The sequence below is a fragment of the Capra hircus genome, chromosome 24 (assembly GCF_001704415.2).
Source record: "Capra hircus breed San Clemente chromosome 24, ASM170441v1, whole genome shotgun sequence".
Taxonomy (NCBI): domain Eukaryota; kingdom Metazoa; phylum Chordata; class Mammalia; order Artiodactyla; family Bovidae; genus Capra; species Capra hircus.
In genome coordinates, this window is record NC_030831.1 from 58024624 (window position 1) to 58040188 (window position 15565).

General features: G+C 48.8%; 1 protein-coding gene across 2 annotated transcripts in view; it reads left to right on the plus strand.

Annotated features, from left to right (window-relative positions):
• Positions 1-7481, plus strand: part of MALT1 (MALT1 paracaspase) — a 63012-nt gene extending 55531 nt beyond the window's left edge. For both annotated transcript variants that reach the window (XM_018039647.1, XM_018039648.1), the window contains 4 exons: positions 2709-2858; positions 3204-3361; positions 4532-4657; positions 6334-7481. In XM_018039647.1, coding sequence (XP_017895136.1) covers positions 2709-2858; positions 3204-3361; positions 4532-4657; positions 6334-6774 — 875 coding nt within the window. In that variant the 3' untranslated portion in view covers positions 6775-7481. The remainder of the gene's footprint in view (positions 1-2708; positions 2859-3203; positions 3362-4531; positions 4658-6333) is intronic.

The following is a 15565-nucleotide window of genomic DNA, read 5'->3' on the forward strand; positions in this document are numbered from 1 at the left end:
CTGTAGCACGCCAGGCCTCCCTGTCCATCACCAACTCCCAGTTTACTGAAACTCATGTCCATTGAGTCAGCGATGCCATCCAACCATCTCATCCTCTGCTGTCCCCTTCTCCTCCCGCCTTCAAGCTTTCCCAGCATCAGGGTCTTTTTAAGTGAGTCAGTTCTTCCCATCGGGTGGCCAAAGTATTGGCGTTTCAGCTTCAACATCAGTCCTTCCAATGAACACTAAGGACTGATCTCCTTTAGAATGGACTGGTTGGATCTCCTTGCAGAGACTCTTGAGAAGACTCTCAAGAGACTTCTCCAACACCACAGTTCAAAAGCATCAATTCTTCAGTGCTCAGCTTTCTTTATAGTCCAACTCTCACATCCATACATGACTACTAGAAAAACCGTTGCCTTGACTAGATGGACCTTTGTTGGCAAAAGAACGTCTCTGCTTTTTAATATGCTGTATAGGTTGGTCATAACTTTTCTTCCAAGGGGCAAGCGTCTTTTAATTTCATGGCTGCAATCACCGTCTCCAGTGATTTTGGAGCCCAAGAAAATAAGGTCTGTCACTGTTTCCACTGGTTCCCCATCTATTTCCCATGAAGTGATGGGACCAGATGCCATGATCTTTGTTTTCTGAATGTTGAGCTTTAAGCCAACTATATCACTCCTTCTTTCACTTTCATCAAGAGGCTCTTTAATTCTTCACTTTCTGCCGTAAGGGTGGTGTCATCTGCGTATCTGAGGTTATTGATATTTCTCTCGGCAGTCTTGATTCCAGCTTGTGCTTCATCCAGCCCAGCGTTTCTCATGATGTACTCTGTGTATAAGTTAAATAAGCAGGGTGACAATATACAGCCTTGACATACTCCTTTTCCCATTTGGAACCAGTCTGTTATTCCATGTCCCATTCTAACTGTTGCTTCATGACCTGCATATAGATTTCTCAATAGTCAGGTCAGGCGGTCTGGTATTCCCAGTCTCTTTAAGAATTTTCCACAATTTGTCATGATCCACACAGTCAGAGGCTTTGCCATAGTCAATAAAGCAGAACCAGATGTTTTTCTGGAACTCTCTCACTTTTTCGATAATCCAGCGGATGTTGGCAATTTGATCTCTGGTCCCCCTGCCTTTTCTAAAACCAGCTTGAACATCTGGAAGTTCGCGGTTCACATATTGTTGAAGCCTGGCTTGGAGAATTTTGAGCATTACTTTACTAGCGTGTGCATCCTTCTAAATCTTATCATTCCCTTGATTTGCTTCTAACATAGTTTTAATTGAGTTTATATATGTCTGCAAAAAGTAGGAATATTTTAATTTGTGTGCTTAGTTGTTCAGTTGTGTCCGATTCTTTGTGATCCCATGGACTGGGGTCCGCCAGGCTTCTCTGTCCATGGGGGTTCTTCAGGCAAGAATACTAGAATGGGTCGCCATGCCCTCCTCCAGGGGATCTTCCCAACCCAGGGACGGAACCCAGGTCTCCCACGCTGCTGGCCGACTCTTCACCGTCTGAGCCGCCAGGGACGCCCTGACTTTCCGTAGTTGTTTTGTAACTCCCCTCTCCCTCCGACCTTCCTGTTATTCGTGAAAGACAAACATTTGGAATCTCTTTCTGAGTAAAAGGGATCAAATCTTAGAGTTTTATGTCTGTTTTCCCAGATAAGAAAGTACTTTCCAAGACCAGATGTTATTAGTTTATTTTTATTAACAATATTTACAGAAATAGGATGAATTTCAGAGAAGGCAATGGCAACCCACTCCAGCACTCTTGCCTGGAGAATCCCATGGATAGAGGAGCCTGGTGGGCTGTGGTCCATGGGGTCGCTAAGAGTCTGACACAACTGAGTGATTTCACTTTCACTTTTCACTTTCATGCATTGGAGAAGGAAATGGTAACCCACTCCAGTGTTCTTGGAGAATCCCAGGGATGGGGGAGTCTGTTGGGTGCCGTGTATGGGGTCACACAGGGTCTGACGCGACTTAGCAGGATGAATTTATTTAATGTATTCATGCAAAAGAATGGAATATGGTTTTATAAATTTAAATTGAGATTTGTCAGTATTCATGTCTTAAATTATGTTGCATGAAAATAATATATTAGAAAAGCTTATGTATAACATTTTTAGTAAGTTCAAAGCCTAAAACATTCACATATACTATTTACCAATACTTATATGAGTTAAAAATTATAATATGTGTAAGAATATACCCAGTTCTTTGGTTACTTTGAGTTGGGGAGACAGTAATGGTGTTTTAACATTGTTTGTTTTAACATGTTATTTCTTTTCTAAAAAAGAAATCTGAGATAAAGACACCATGATATTTTAACTTTCTCTTAGCTGTGTAGTCATTTGTTTACTAACTGAACGTATTTCTCCACAGAGTACACATAAAATTATCATGACTGCTCTTACAGTAGAGTAATATACTTTCACTTCTTTGTGAACTTCAAGGCTTAGCATATTAGGGACTCATCAATAGAATTATAGAAGATAAAAGCTAGAAAGGGGCCTTTAGAAGTGAGCTGGTCCAGTATTTTTATCTGTTTGTTCACACCATATCCTTAGCACTTGGAACCATGCCTGGCACACAATAGGTGCTTGGTAGGTGTCTGGAGTGAATAAGTGATGTTGAGAATATAACCTGGTTTGTAGGAGGGTTCTTGGCCAAAATGAAAGGATATGGTCTTAAACATAATATTCACGTCTTATCTTTTAGATATGGGTAAATGTCACCTTACCAAAGGCAAGCAGGCTCTAGAGATTCGAAGTAGCTTATCTGAGAAGAGAGCCCTCACTGACCCAATCCAGGGAGCAGCACATTCCGCGGAGTCTCTGGTGCGAAACCTCCAGTGGGCCAAGGCGCACGGTACCGTGAGATCTTCTTATGCTCTCTCTCTGATATATGTTCATGTAAAACCATGAAGTCATCTTTCACTCTGAATTTACAGCTTTCTTCCAGACTTTGCTATGAATATGTTTTAGCCTAGTGAGTGGGATCTTAGTTCCCTAACCAGGGGTTGAACCTAGGTGCTCAGTAGTGAAAGCAGAGTCCAAACCACTGGGCCTCCAGGGAATTCCCTGCAACATTTTTAAGCAACAGAAATAGCTCTAATAGTATTTTGCCCCATAAAGAATATGTTTGCTGCTTATCATCAGAAAACTCACCAAAAATTCTTTAGTTATTGATACAAGTTTTATTATTCTTTTTCAGAGCTTCCAGAAAGTATGTGTCTTAAATTTCAGTGTGGTGTTCAGATTCAATTAGGATTTGCAGCCGAGTTTTCCAACGTCATGATAATCTATACAAGTATAGTCCACAAACCACCCGATATATTAATGTGCGATGCCTATGTTACTGACTTTCCACTTGTAAGTCTCTACTTTTTTCTTTTATTTAAACTATAATGGTATAGCCTCACTAAAGACTAAATTTTTGAAAACTTAAAAGTTTATGATTAAATATAAAGTGTGTATACATATATTACATATATAAAAATATTTGTACTTAATAATACTGATAATATTTAAAAACTAATCGCCAAAATACCTTAAATATGTTAAATTTAGGAGTGTCTTAAGTTCACCCAGGAAATAAGCCTTTAATTTATCTCACCCTAAATAGTATTTCACATATGAAGGAATAAAACATGCTACACATAATGTCCAGAATTAATCTCTTCTTAAAAACTTGCCCCAAAATAGTTACTACAACAGCGGGAGTCGTATTTGTCAAACTATAGTAGTGTATTGGAATAGAAACCTAGCTCTTTCGAAACACTTAGATATGATATTCACTTTGTTTTGGCCTAAAGGAGCCACCAGACAAAATACCTTTTCTTGCACCATTGCGGTAAATTCAGCCGTAAGCACGGAGTAAGTCACACACCCCAGAACGTCTCCCTCACTTCTGATCAGGGCTTCCTGGAGGGCGGTGCTCAGTGTGAGAGCCTGCAGCCTGCACTGACCCCAGAACTAAACAGATCCATCCTGCGGCCCTGGTAGCCCAGGCCCAGGATGGGGCCCCAGATGCTGGGCCGGCTGAGCCTGAAGGCTGCTCTCGAGTCACAGCGCAGATCGCTTGCTCTTGACAGCAATTGGCTGCAAAAGAAGAAAGAGGAGGGGAGGGGAAGCTGCCTTTGGCACGTCCATTTATTCTGTTATATATACAAGTCACATAAATGCACCTGCACCTTCCCCACAGTGATGACTAAGGAGGGAGGGAGTCTAGGAGCCAAACGCTCATGGGGCCCAAACTTAGAGGAAACTTGAGGATGCTTCTTCAAAGTGCTTGCAGAAACAGTTTGAAAGGAACTATCCTTCCAGAGCTAACTTTTTAAGTGTATCAGTGAGGAATTTAGAATTCCGTTTATTATTGTGATGATTCTAGAATGTTATCTCCATTGTTTCTTTAGCCCTGGTAGGGTTTACCTACTCAGATCACAGTTCATTGGAGAGCAGCACCTGTTAAGATGTTTCATGGTCACAGGTGATGTTGTGACTTTCATTGATTTCATTAATAACGTTTTCTGGTTTTCACAGGATCTAGATATTGACCCCAAAGATGCAAATAAAGGGACCCCTGAAGAGACCGGCAGCTATTTAGTATCAAAGGAGCTTCCCAAGCACTGCCTGTACACTAGACTCAGCTCACTGCAGAAATTAAAGGTTACTACTTTTCCTGTTTATAACTGGGCTGCCCTGGTGGCTCAGACAATAAAGAATCCACCTGCAATGCAGAAGACCCAGGTTCAGTCCCTGAGTGGGGAAGATGCCCTGGAGGAGGGCATGGCAATCCGCTCCAGTGTTCTTGCCTGGAGAATCCCATGGACAGAGGAGTCTGGCGGGCTACAGTCCAGGGGGCCGCAGAGAGCGACTGAGCAGAAGGCAGACTTTCTGAAAGTGACAGGCGTTTGTGCCTGTGAACCGTGTGTTGGGCCAGAGATGTGCTGCTTCATTGCACACTGAGGCAGAGAGAACGGCTTTACCACGAGTCTCATCCGTGACCTTTTTCGCATTTTGTATTCTGTCCTTAATAATGGCCCGAGGATTTGTATGTGAGAATGCATATCATTACCCTCCATGTTATTAAAAAGTTAGAGACACAGAGCATAGTCTACTTGTAAATACCTTAGCATTTTCAGATAAGCATTTCCTAGCTCAATGACTTTCTGCAAAACATGACAAATTAGAATGGGAGTTTATTTTTATCTTTTTTCATTTCTCGTTGGCCTCACACACGAGAAACTACATGATTTTCGTGGTCTATAGGGTTGAGCTTTGCAATAGAACCATGTTCTTGCCAGACTTGAGTTTTATCTGGAGCTACATGACCCTGGGAGGCCTTAGCCAAACCTTGGGGCGTGAAGTGAGTACTACTGACAGTCACACCAGGACGGCAGTCATAAACCTGCCCGCCCTGTTCACGGCTAGTCAGCCGACACTCGCCTTGTGTCTCTGAACTTCTGTCCATTCTCCGATTCAGGTATACGTCTCCACTTGTGGTTGTGGGTTATTACTTCATAATATTTTTAAAACAGCCAAAATTTTCACCTTGATGTTAAGCTGATTTTGGAGGCGGAGGCGTGCTGGGTCTTGGTGGCCGCACGTGGGCATTGCGCTAGTCACGGGGGGTCTTGGTGGCCGCACGTGGGTGTTGAGCTAGTTGCGGGGAGTGAGGCTGCTCCTGGTTGCATTGCTCAGGCTTCTCACTAGGCTGGCATCTCTCATGCCAGAGCACACGCTATCGGTGCACAGGCTTCAGGAGTTGCAGCTCACAGCTTCAGTGACTGCCACCCGCGGGCTTGGTGGTTGCAGCCCTGCAGGCTCGAGAGCGTGGGCTCAGTAGTTGCGGGCACAGGCTTGTGTGCTACTTAGCACGTGGGATCGTCCCTAACCAGGGATCGAACCAGCATCCCCTGCAGAGGCAGGCAGGCGCCCATCCACTGCACCACCAGGGAAGTCCCATAAAGCCAATTATTGTTTCGTTAAAAGATCACTCCCCATCTCCAGTAATAGGGAAAGACAGTTTTCTAAGCCCCACTGCTTGAAAAAATCTCTCTTCACTGTTCATCAGGAATGTAATACAAGATCTCTGTGATTCTGTCTATACTAATTCAGTATATGGAATGAGGAAAGTGGAAGCTGGTTCTAGCTAGCCTTTCTTAGTATAAGGCAAATGTAAAGGGTACCTTGAGGGTCTGGAACCTGGGAAAGGAGAGAAGAGACTGGCTTTTTTTGGCTGCTGTTTGGCTTTGTCTGGATGTGTGTGTGAATGGTACTCTAAGACTGATACACTCTCCTGGCTGATGAAAATGACTAACGCCATCCCTTCTCCTTCCCAGGAACACCTGGTCTTCACCATCTGTCTGTCGTATCAGTACTCAGGACTGGAAGATACCGTAGAGGAAAAGCAGGAGGTGAATGTGGGAAAACCTCTCATTGCTAAACTTGACATTCATCGGGGTTCAGGGAGGAAGACATGCTTCCAGACTTGCGTCATGTGTAACGGCCCTTACCCCAGCTCTGCCGCCAGCTCCGCGGGGGCGGCCCGCTACCGCCCACCTCAGGACTCCTTCTCCGGCGCTTACCACTCCCACCTCAGTAACTCGAGCAGCGTGATGCCGTCAGATGGCTGTCGCTGCAGCCGGACTGCGGACACCTTCCTTTCGAGCCATCACACCCACGGTTACTCGCGTCAGTTTGGCAGAAGCAACGTGCCAGTAGAGACGACTGATGAAATACCGTTCACGTTCTCTGATGGGCTTAGAATTTCTGAAAAGTGACTTCTTTGTTCTCGAAAGTTCTCATAATTAATAGATGTCTCATCCAACAGTACTTACATAAAGTGAGATATTAGGGGAAAAGCAAATAGATACACATGTAGCAAGAGAAAATTAGTTAACAGGCGTTTCATGGCAAACTCAGGACTTTGAGATGTTGGAATTATTTAACTACAAACTTCCTCTTAAGATTTTGTGGATGGGTTAATTTCTTCTGTAAGTATGAAGTATGGACGTGTATATGTTTGTGTACATAACAGTGTTTTCATCTTGACCACTCTGAAGTAAGAACAGTGGGAACGGCATTACTATAGAATAAGTCATTGTATTTCTAGAACCAGGAAAAGAACCTTGGTGATCAGGCTTCACCTAATTTTTGTCAGTGGGAGAAACACACCGAGGCATCTTCTGTAAGTTGGAGCCGAGACCTCCAGGTTTGTGCTGCAGTGTGTATTCCACTACACATTGCCTTCCTGACACCTTCCGAGACAGGCATGATTTCTGTAGATAGACTCTAAGACATGTAAATAAGAATGTCTGTGTATAATCTAGAAGCACATGAACTTTAGTTTGTGATTATAGGACTTTGCTACGAATACTAGTTAACGTCTGTGTATAAATCTTTGTAGAACGGGCTGAAATGTCTTATTCCTTAATTTGTAAGGTCATGAAAGCACATGAGAAGTAATAAAATGTTTTTCTATGGTAAAGCTTTAGGCAGCAGGATAATATTGCTACTGGATAATCTTGGTAGCTGTTTACCTGAATCTTACAAACCCTGGACCTGACTTCCTTGATAACATGTATTTTCTCATTGAATTTTACTGGCCTTAGGAGATAATCACCTTTGGTTCTGCAAAAAGCAAGTTTAAAAAGCAGCTGGCAGTATTAAGAAACGGTTGAATTAGTAATTTTAAGACATCCCCCAAGAAAATCGCAGGCCTAGATGTCTTCACTGCTCTATTCTATAGACATTTAAAGAAAGAGCACCAATTCTTTGTAAATTTCTTCCAAAAGTAGAAGAGGAGAGAACATTCTGCGACCCCATGGACTGCAGCACGCCAGGCCTCCCTGTCCTTCACCATCTCCCAGAGTTTGCTCAAACTCATGTCCATTAAGTCGGTGATGCCATCCAACCAGTTTATCCTCTGTCGTCCCCTTCTCCTGCCCTCAATCTTTCCCAGCATCAGGGTCCTTTACAATGAGTCGGCTCTTCTTCCATCAGGTGGCCAGCATATTGGAACTTCAGCATCAGCATCAGTCCTTCCAAAGAATGTTCAAAGTTGATTTCCTTTAGGATTCACTGGTTTGATCTCCTTGCTGTCCAAGGGACTCTCAAGAGTCTTCTCCAACATATCAGTTCAAAAGCATCCCGTAATACAAAATCAGAGACATCACAGGAAAACTGTAGAGCAATAGCTATTATAGACAGAAAAAATCACCAAAACCCTAGCAAACAGTTTAGCAGCATAAAAAGGGTCATACACCATGAGCAAATGAGATTTATCCCAGGAATGCAAAATTGGTTTAACAAGTCATATATAAATTATCTTGTTATTCGCCACAGTAATAATCTACAGTGTCACTGTGAATACTAAATTAGCAAATACAGAGCCATTGCTCCTAGGGGGAGTGTGTGTGTTTTACATATATACATATCTCAAACCCTGGAGAAGGAAATGGTAACCCAATCTCAGGCTATAACCTTAACTCCTAAAAACAGTTTATCCTGGTAGATCTGTTTTGCTGTATTAAAAAAATGAGGTTCAGAAGTATTAAGTGACCTGGCTGAGGCCCCCTGGCTGACGGGCCAGCATGGGACCCAGACCTGTCGGGCAGGCCCCAGAGGCAGAGCTCGCCGTGCGCTGCCTGCATCCTCTGGCCGTGTCTGCAAGGAGCTGAGACAAGGCAGGGCGCAGCCTCGCTTCTCCTCAGCTGAGAACATGCGTGTCGGGGAGACCAACCCGTCAACCAGTCTGCACACATCCATGAATGGTCATCGAAGGGCTGCAAGTATTGACTTGGGGATTATAAACAAACTGTAAATAAGTAAATTGGCAAATTCACACAGAACTGTGAGTGAGGACCCTGTTCATAAAGAGAAAAGTTACCATTATTTTGCTTAAGTTTTTATCATGTATTGGGGTATAGCTGATAAACAATGAGTTAAAACTGGATTTTACACTTTGGGGTCACCTGACCTTGTTGTGGTCCCAGGAAATGACCTCGTTTCGGGGCACACAGCGGCATTCCCTCCGGGAAAATGAAGTGAAGTGGACCAGGGGAGACTCTGATGGAGACACTGATGAATCCAGGATCCAGGCTGAACTGGCCCAGACAGCCATCTCATTAACCAGTGTTGCCGGCAAGCTGGACACTTCAAGCCCAGAGTCCCGTCAGCAGCCATGTCTGCTGCCAGCACCCTCTGACGGGGGGTCTTTAGCAGTCGGAACCCCAGTCGGCCTGAGGCTCGCCTTGCTGGTCTGAGAGCCATCCTAGCCGCTGTCTGCTTACTCCACACATCTCAGGCCTGACCCATGAAGTGTCCGTGTCTTCAAGTGACCCTCAGGGCCAGCTTTCCCCTCAGTGTTACACCCCAGACCCTTGTTGGCAGATGTCACCAACAGATGTGACCAGGGCCCAAGCCGGGGCTGCAGAATGGTAATGGTGGTGAGATCTCAGCGCTGCTTTACCTGCCGACTGAGACGGACGTCCCCAAAGACTGCAGTGAGGAAGGAGAAGGACGTCACGGTGTCCTGCCCACCTGAGCTGCATGGCCAGCCTCCTGCCGATGACCGATGGGTGGACAGAGGCCTCTTTGCGGCTGGGCCATGGGCAGCTTGCTTCCAAAACAGAAGGGTCGGCCGGCGCTGCCTGCCTGGGAGTTAGTTCTCCAACCATGCACCTGCAGTCTCGGGGCCCCAGTTAGCCTGGGGCCAAGCTCCCGAGACCTCGTCCCAAAAGCCGCAGCCCCAGGGAGGACAGCGGGGCCGTGAGAGGACGGAAGGGCCCTTGCAGGCCCCAGGCTCCCAGGTTTCACATCTGGTCCAGAGGATGTGAGCATTCCCGAGGTCGTCGCTGAGCCCAGCCTCAGATGCCCAGGGTGGCTAGGTGGAAAGACCAGGGGTCTCCAGAGTCCCCGATTCCTAAATCAGCCCGGGGGGAGGACTTCAGAGAGACCCCGAGCCTGAGGCACAGGCGCCAGCAGGCTCGGCCGACCCCGGACACGTCCGCCACGTGCCCCATGTCTGCATCCAGGGTTGCCTGGGGCCACTGCTGCCCTCGTGGGTGAGCGGCCGGGACCTAGGGGAGAAGCCGTCAGGCCATGGCTGCCCCAGCCCTCCCTGAGCTCGGCCAGCTTCCTTAGTGCAGGGCCCGGTGTACCCTGCAGGTGCCGCTCATGGGAAGAGCAGAAAGGCTGCTCCTTGGAGCCCGCCACCCTCAGCCTCCGCCCGTGGCACCTGGGCATGGACTGAGCTGCCCGGGCACCTGCTGCCACCCCCACGTGGGCTGGTGACTGCGGGCATGCTGCCGGCGGCTGCCCACCAAGAGGCTGCCCCCTGCCCGGAGGCAGCTCCCACACTGGCGCCCACAGGCCTGAAGTCGAGGACACCAGGCACCTGGCGAGGGGCAGGCAGCTCTGCGGGAGGACAGAGGTGTCCTCCCCACGCTGTGCGTTCTGCACCCTCTGTGACGATGCTGGTGACAAGGCTTGCTCTGGGATTATAGGGCTTAAGCTGAGAAGATACAGTCCCACTTTCCTCCACAAAACTGCTGATTTCCTTAGCCACTCTGATGCTTCTAGCCGCAGCAGCCTTCCTGGTAGAGACGTGATCCCACCAAGAAGAGGCAGCATGAAATTAAAAGGCTTAGGCTCAAGAGGACAGCTCCCCTGGGTTCAAAGCCCAGCTCTGCAGCCCTCTCATCTCTTAAGCCTCACTTTTCTCCCAAGTACCATCTGCCACAGGGCTCCTTGTTCTTGTTGTTCAGTCATGTCTGACTCTTCGCAACTCCATGGACTGCAGCACGCCAGGCCTCCCTGTCCATCACCAACTCCTGGAGTTTACTCAAACTCATGTCCGTTGAGTCGGTGATGCCATCCAACCATCTCATCTTCTGCCGTCCCCTTCTCCTCCTGCCTTCAATCTTTCCCAGCATCAGGGTCTTTTTCAGTGAGTCCGTTCTTCACATCAGGTGGCCAGAGTATTGGAGTTTCAGCATCAGTCCTTCCATTGAATACTCAGGGGTATTAGTAAGCATTAGATAAGGTCACCCAATAAAAGCATGAGCAGGCATATAGTAAAAATAAAACATAGGTCACCCACCAGGTTATTAAACTGCAGACAAAAGAAAGGTGTAGTGGGCTGAATAGCGCCCCCTCCCCCACCCCGCCCCGCCAAATGTATCTCTTAATCCCCCAGAATCTGTGACTGCAACCTTATTTGGAAATGTTGTCTTAGCAGATATAACTAAGTATCTGGAGGGAGTTCCCTGGTGGTCCAGCGATTAGGGCTCTGTGCTTTCACTGCTAAGGAAAAGCACAATCCTTTGTGCTCAATCCCTGGTGGGGAACTAAGATCCTGCAAGCCGCGTGGTGCAGCCGAAACATGTTTTTTTAATAAAATAGGCACACACACACAAAAAGATCTGGACGCGAGATGGTCCTGGATGAAGGCGGTCCCTACCCCAGTGGCAAGTGTCTGTGCGTGTAAGGGGCGGGAAAGAAGACAAGGAACGGTGGAGGCCGCGTGGAGGTGGAGGCGGGCACGCGCGGCACAGCCGCAAGCTGAGCGCGCGCCCTACACGCTGCAGACGCACGGGGAGGCGTGCCCTCCAGACTCTCCCACGGGAGAACGGCCCCGCCAAGACCCCACTTTCTGCCCGTTGATACGAAGTTTGGATTTCTGGCCTCCAGAACTGGAAGACAATAAATTTCTGTTGTTTCATGACGCCAAGCTGGTGAAAATGGGTCGTGACAGCTCTAGGAACCCGCACAGGATGGCAGCTCCGACTCCAGCCCCGAGCGGCCTGGGAAGGACCCGGAGCAGCGCGGGCGGAGCCAGCCGAGCCGCCGCTCCCCGGCTGCTGTCAGTCTCGGGCGCCCCCTCCTGGCCCCAAGGCGGACGCGCGCCCCCGCCGGCCCAGACACTCACTGTCTCTAGAGAAACGGCAGAACGGAGGGGATCTCAACATTTGAAACAGAAGCTTGTCTCCAGGGAGGTGCCTGGTGGCCCAGTGGTTCGGATTTGGCGCCTTGGCCGTCGTGGCCTGGGTTCAGCCCCTCGTCGGGGTCCTGAGATCCCACAAGCCGCACGGCGTGACCCAAAAAATTTCTAAGAGAGGATTTTTAACCATGCGTTCTTTCCCCTCGTCCTGAATAACACAGCCAGCTCTGTATCCCGTGTCTCGCTCACACGCTCTGTCTTCTCCCCCTTCTCCGTACGCTCAGCTCCGCCGTGATGACCCAGCTTTCCTCTCGCTTCCTTGGCCCGCTCCTCCCGGACGGAGGACCGTTCCTGGTAGCCCAACCACGCACCTCCCGGGGGTCCCCTCTACCTTGTCACACAGAAATGAACTCAAACCTTCCCCCGCTGATCACAAACTACTGTCAGCTCACTTCAACCTAATCGGGTCCAAAACACACGAACAGCTCGTGGCGAAGATCCCCCTGGAGAAGCAAACGGGCCGACAGGCTACAGCCTATGAGACCGACAGACTTAGTGACTAACCCTCCCCAGCAGGGGAGCAGCTGACGCTCCCGGCCAGGAGGGGAGAGCCGGGGCGGCTCGCTGGTGGTGACATCCGCTGCACCCTCAGAGGAGGGATCCGACCCCAGTGAGAAACTCTGGGGCCTGAGCAGCAGCGACCAGCGGGCCTGAAGGGGTTGGGAGCCCCCTTTAAGGACTCCGGGTCTGCACCGTCCTCTGGGGCCTGCCCAGCTCTCTGGACCAGGCCTTACTTTGTTTTGTTGAGTTCTGGGTGGGTTCAGTTCAGTTCAGTTCAGTTCAGTCGCTCAGTCGTGTCCGACTCTGCGACCCTATGGACTGCAGCACCCCAGGCCTCCCTGTCCATCACCAACTCCCGAAGCTTGCTCAAACTCATGTCCATCGAGTGGGTGATGCCATCCAACCACCTCATCCTCTGTTGTCCCCTTCTGCCCTCAATCCTTCCCAGCATTGGGGTCTTTTCCAGCGAGTCAGCTCTTCCCATCAGGGGCCAGTGTTGGAGCTTCAGCTGCAGCATCAGTCCTTCCAGTGGTGGGTATGCGCCGGGAGCCCAGCAGAGGGCAGCGCAGGCTCGTTTGTCCTTCACTCTGCGTGGGTTTTTTACAACCTGCGAGCTTGCTTCCTGCTGCAGCCCAGAGCACAGGGAAGGCCGGAGCCTCGGGAAGGGCTGCTGGAGCAGCGGAGCAGCGGTGTTTGCAGCCACTCGGCCAAGCCACAATGAGGCCTTGCCAGTGGCCATGCCCCTCCTGACCTCTCACCGCTTGACTCTGGTGCTGCAGTCCGTGGGGTCAAAAAAGAGCCAGACACGCCTGAAGCCACCTAGCACTCACATAACTGGGATCCAATATACCTAACCCTGAGCATCCCCGTCTAAACCATTTCAAGGGCACCGTTCAGTACTGGCCAGTGTGCACAGAATGCTCCCACTCTAGAGTTTGTGATTTCTCATGGACAGAACCCGAGGCACAGCTATGGTGAAAGTCAGAGAAAAGGCCAAGACCTGGAGATTGCTTCTGTTGAGAAAGGAGGAATTCCAAGGTGCGACCCAGAGGCTTCTCAGGCTATGGTACACCTACGCACTTTCCAGACCCCTCTGCCTCGAGGGGCTGGGTGGGGGTTTCCTGTCCACTTCAGTCTCATCTGCCCCCAGCCCTCCCCAGACACTAGCCGGACAAAACCTACAACTCAACTGGGAGTCACGGGGAGCACCCCCAAAGGGATCCCTGCCCACGTTCAGAAACAGGACCAAAGGTTATTCAAAGTGAAAGAAAGTGAAAGTCGCTCAGTCGTGTCCGACTCTTTGCGACCCCATGGACTATGCAGTCCATGGAATTCTCCAGGCCAGAATACTGGAGTGGGTAGCCATTTCCTTCTCCAGGGGATCTTCCCAACCCAGGTCTCCCGCATTGCAGGCAGATGGGAATGAGCCACAAGGGAAGCCCACAAGTTATTCAAAATCCTCTCAAATATCACTCTGAAAATAATCTGTACAGTACGTAAATGGAATGTCAATGGGAAGTGATGATAATTGTGCCCCCAAAACATTTTAGACTTCCCTGGTGGCTCAGTGATAAAGAATCGGCCTGTCAGTGCAAGAGACAAGGGTTCAATCCCTGGATCGAGAAGATCCGCTGGAGAAGGAAATGGCAACCCAGTCCCATGTGCTTGCCTGGAAAATCCTAGGACAGAGGAGCCTGGCGGGCTATAGTCCATGGGGTCGCAGACACGACTTGGCAACTAAAATGGCAGAACACTTTAAGCCGTAAGATGCATTCAGGGTCCTTGGCCTTTGATGAGCTCCAAAGTGAGCAAGACAGAATTTGAATCCCCAATAATAACAACAGCTAGTATTTAGGCAGGTCCTGTGAGCCTGACACAATGTCAGCTGCTTTTCTCATTCAGGCTTTTGTGATGGATGGAGGTATTGTGTCCGATTCACAAAGGAGGAAACTGGAGCCCCCAGGACTGCTGGACTTGCTCAAGGTCACAGAGGAAGAAAATGGTGGAGCCTGCATTTGGACACTTCAGACCAGCTCCAGGTAACTGGCTAGTGACCTCAGCTTTGCCTGGCTTGACGGGGGTGAAGTGCAGTGTCTAAGAGAGAACTGCAGGAATTCTGGCTCAGGGAAGCCGAGAAGCCTGGGGAAGGGTGAGTTTCCCATCTTTGAATAAGGTCAGAACCACCACCAGTTCCAATCGCCCTTAATCTGGATTGGTAAATTCGCACATAAAAAACGTTAACGGGGCATTCACGCACACGCTCACCAGCCAGACCACCTCTTTCCAACACGTGCCCTCCATTTCCGCCGTAGTGCAAAAAAAAAAAAAAAGTTGCCAAAACATCTCAGAACATCCAGGATGCTTTAACCCTCCAGCGGGAAGACCTCCCGAGGCCTGGCCCTTCGTCCGTTTCCCACTTGCCTTTGCTGCCAGCTCTTGAAGGGATCTGAACCTGAGAACATCTGGCGAGGAGGTCGTGTCATCCTTGGATCCGAAAGCGCCAAAAGAAAAAGTAGAACAAGGAATGCCGAATGCTTTTCGGAACTGATTCGCCTGCACTTCTTTTGTTTTTGCTCTCATACGTTTTGGCTCTTTTATTTCAAACTAGTGGTAGGTGGTGGGAAAAAAAGGTTTGAAAGTACTCACCTGCGCCAGGCAGCTGAGCCAACGATGAGCTTAATTAACCTCTCTGTCTCTCTGACCTTCCCCCTCAACCTCCACCCACTTCGCTGGCACAGGCACCGGCGGCGTGGAAGGACCTGTCCGCCACTCTAACTGGTGACGACCTACGTCTGTTTATTCCCTCATCACCCAGCTACACTCACAGACCAAAACCTACAGCCTTCAGTGCCCAGGAGGCGACTGGTTTTTAGCCAAGGCATTTGTGAACACAGTTTCCATTTTCCCTTTGTTACCTGTTAATTATCTTTTGTAATCGAGGCCTGCTTTCATGTGTAGGTACAAGTAGGTGATATTTGAATGTACTTTGAGAGAAGTGTTTCAGCAGATATTGGGTACTAAAAAAATAATTGGAACAATAAAAGCCCCGCCTGCTCTCTCCCAGGGGG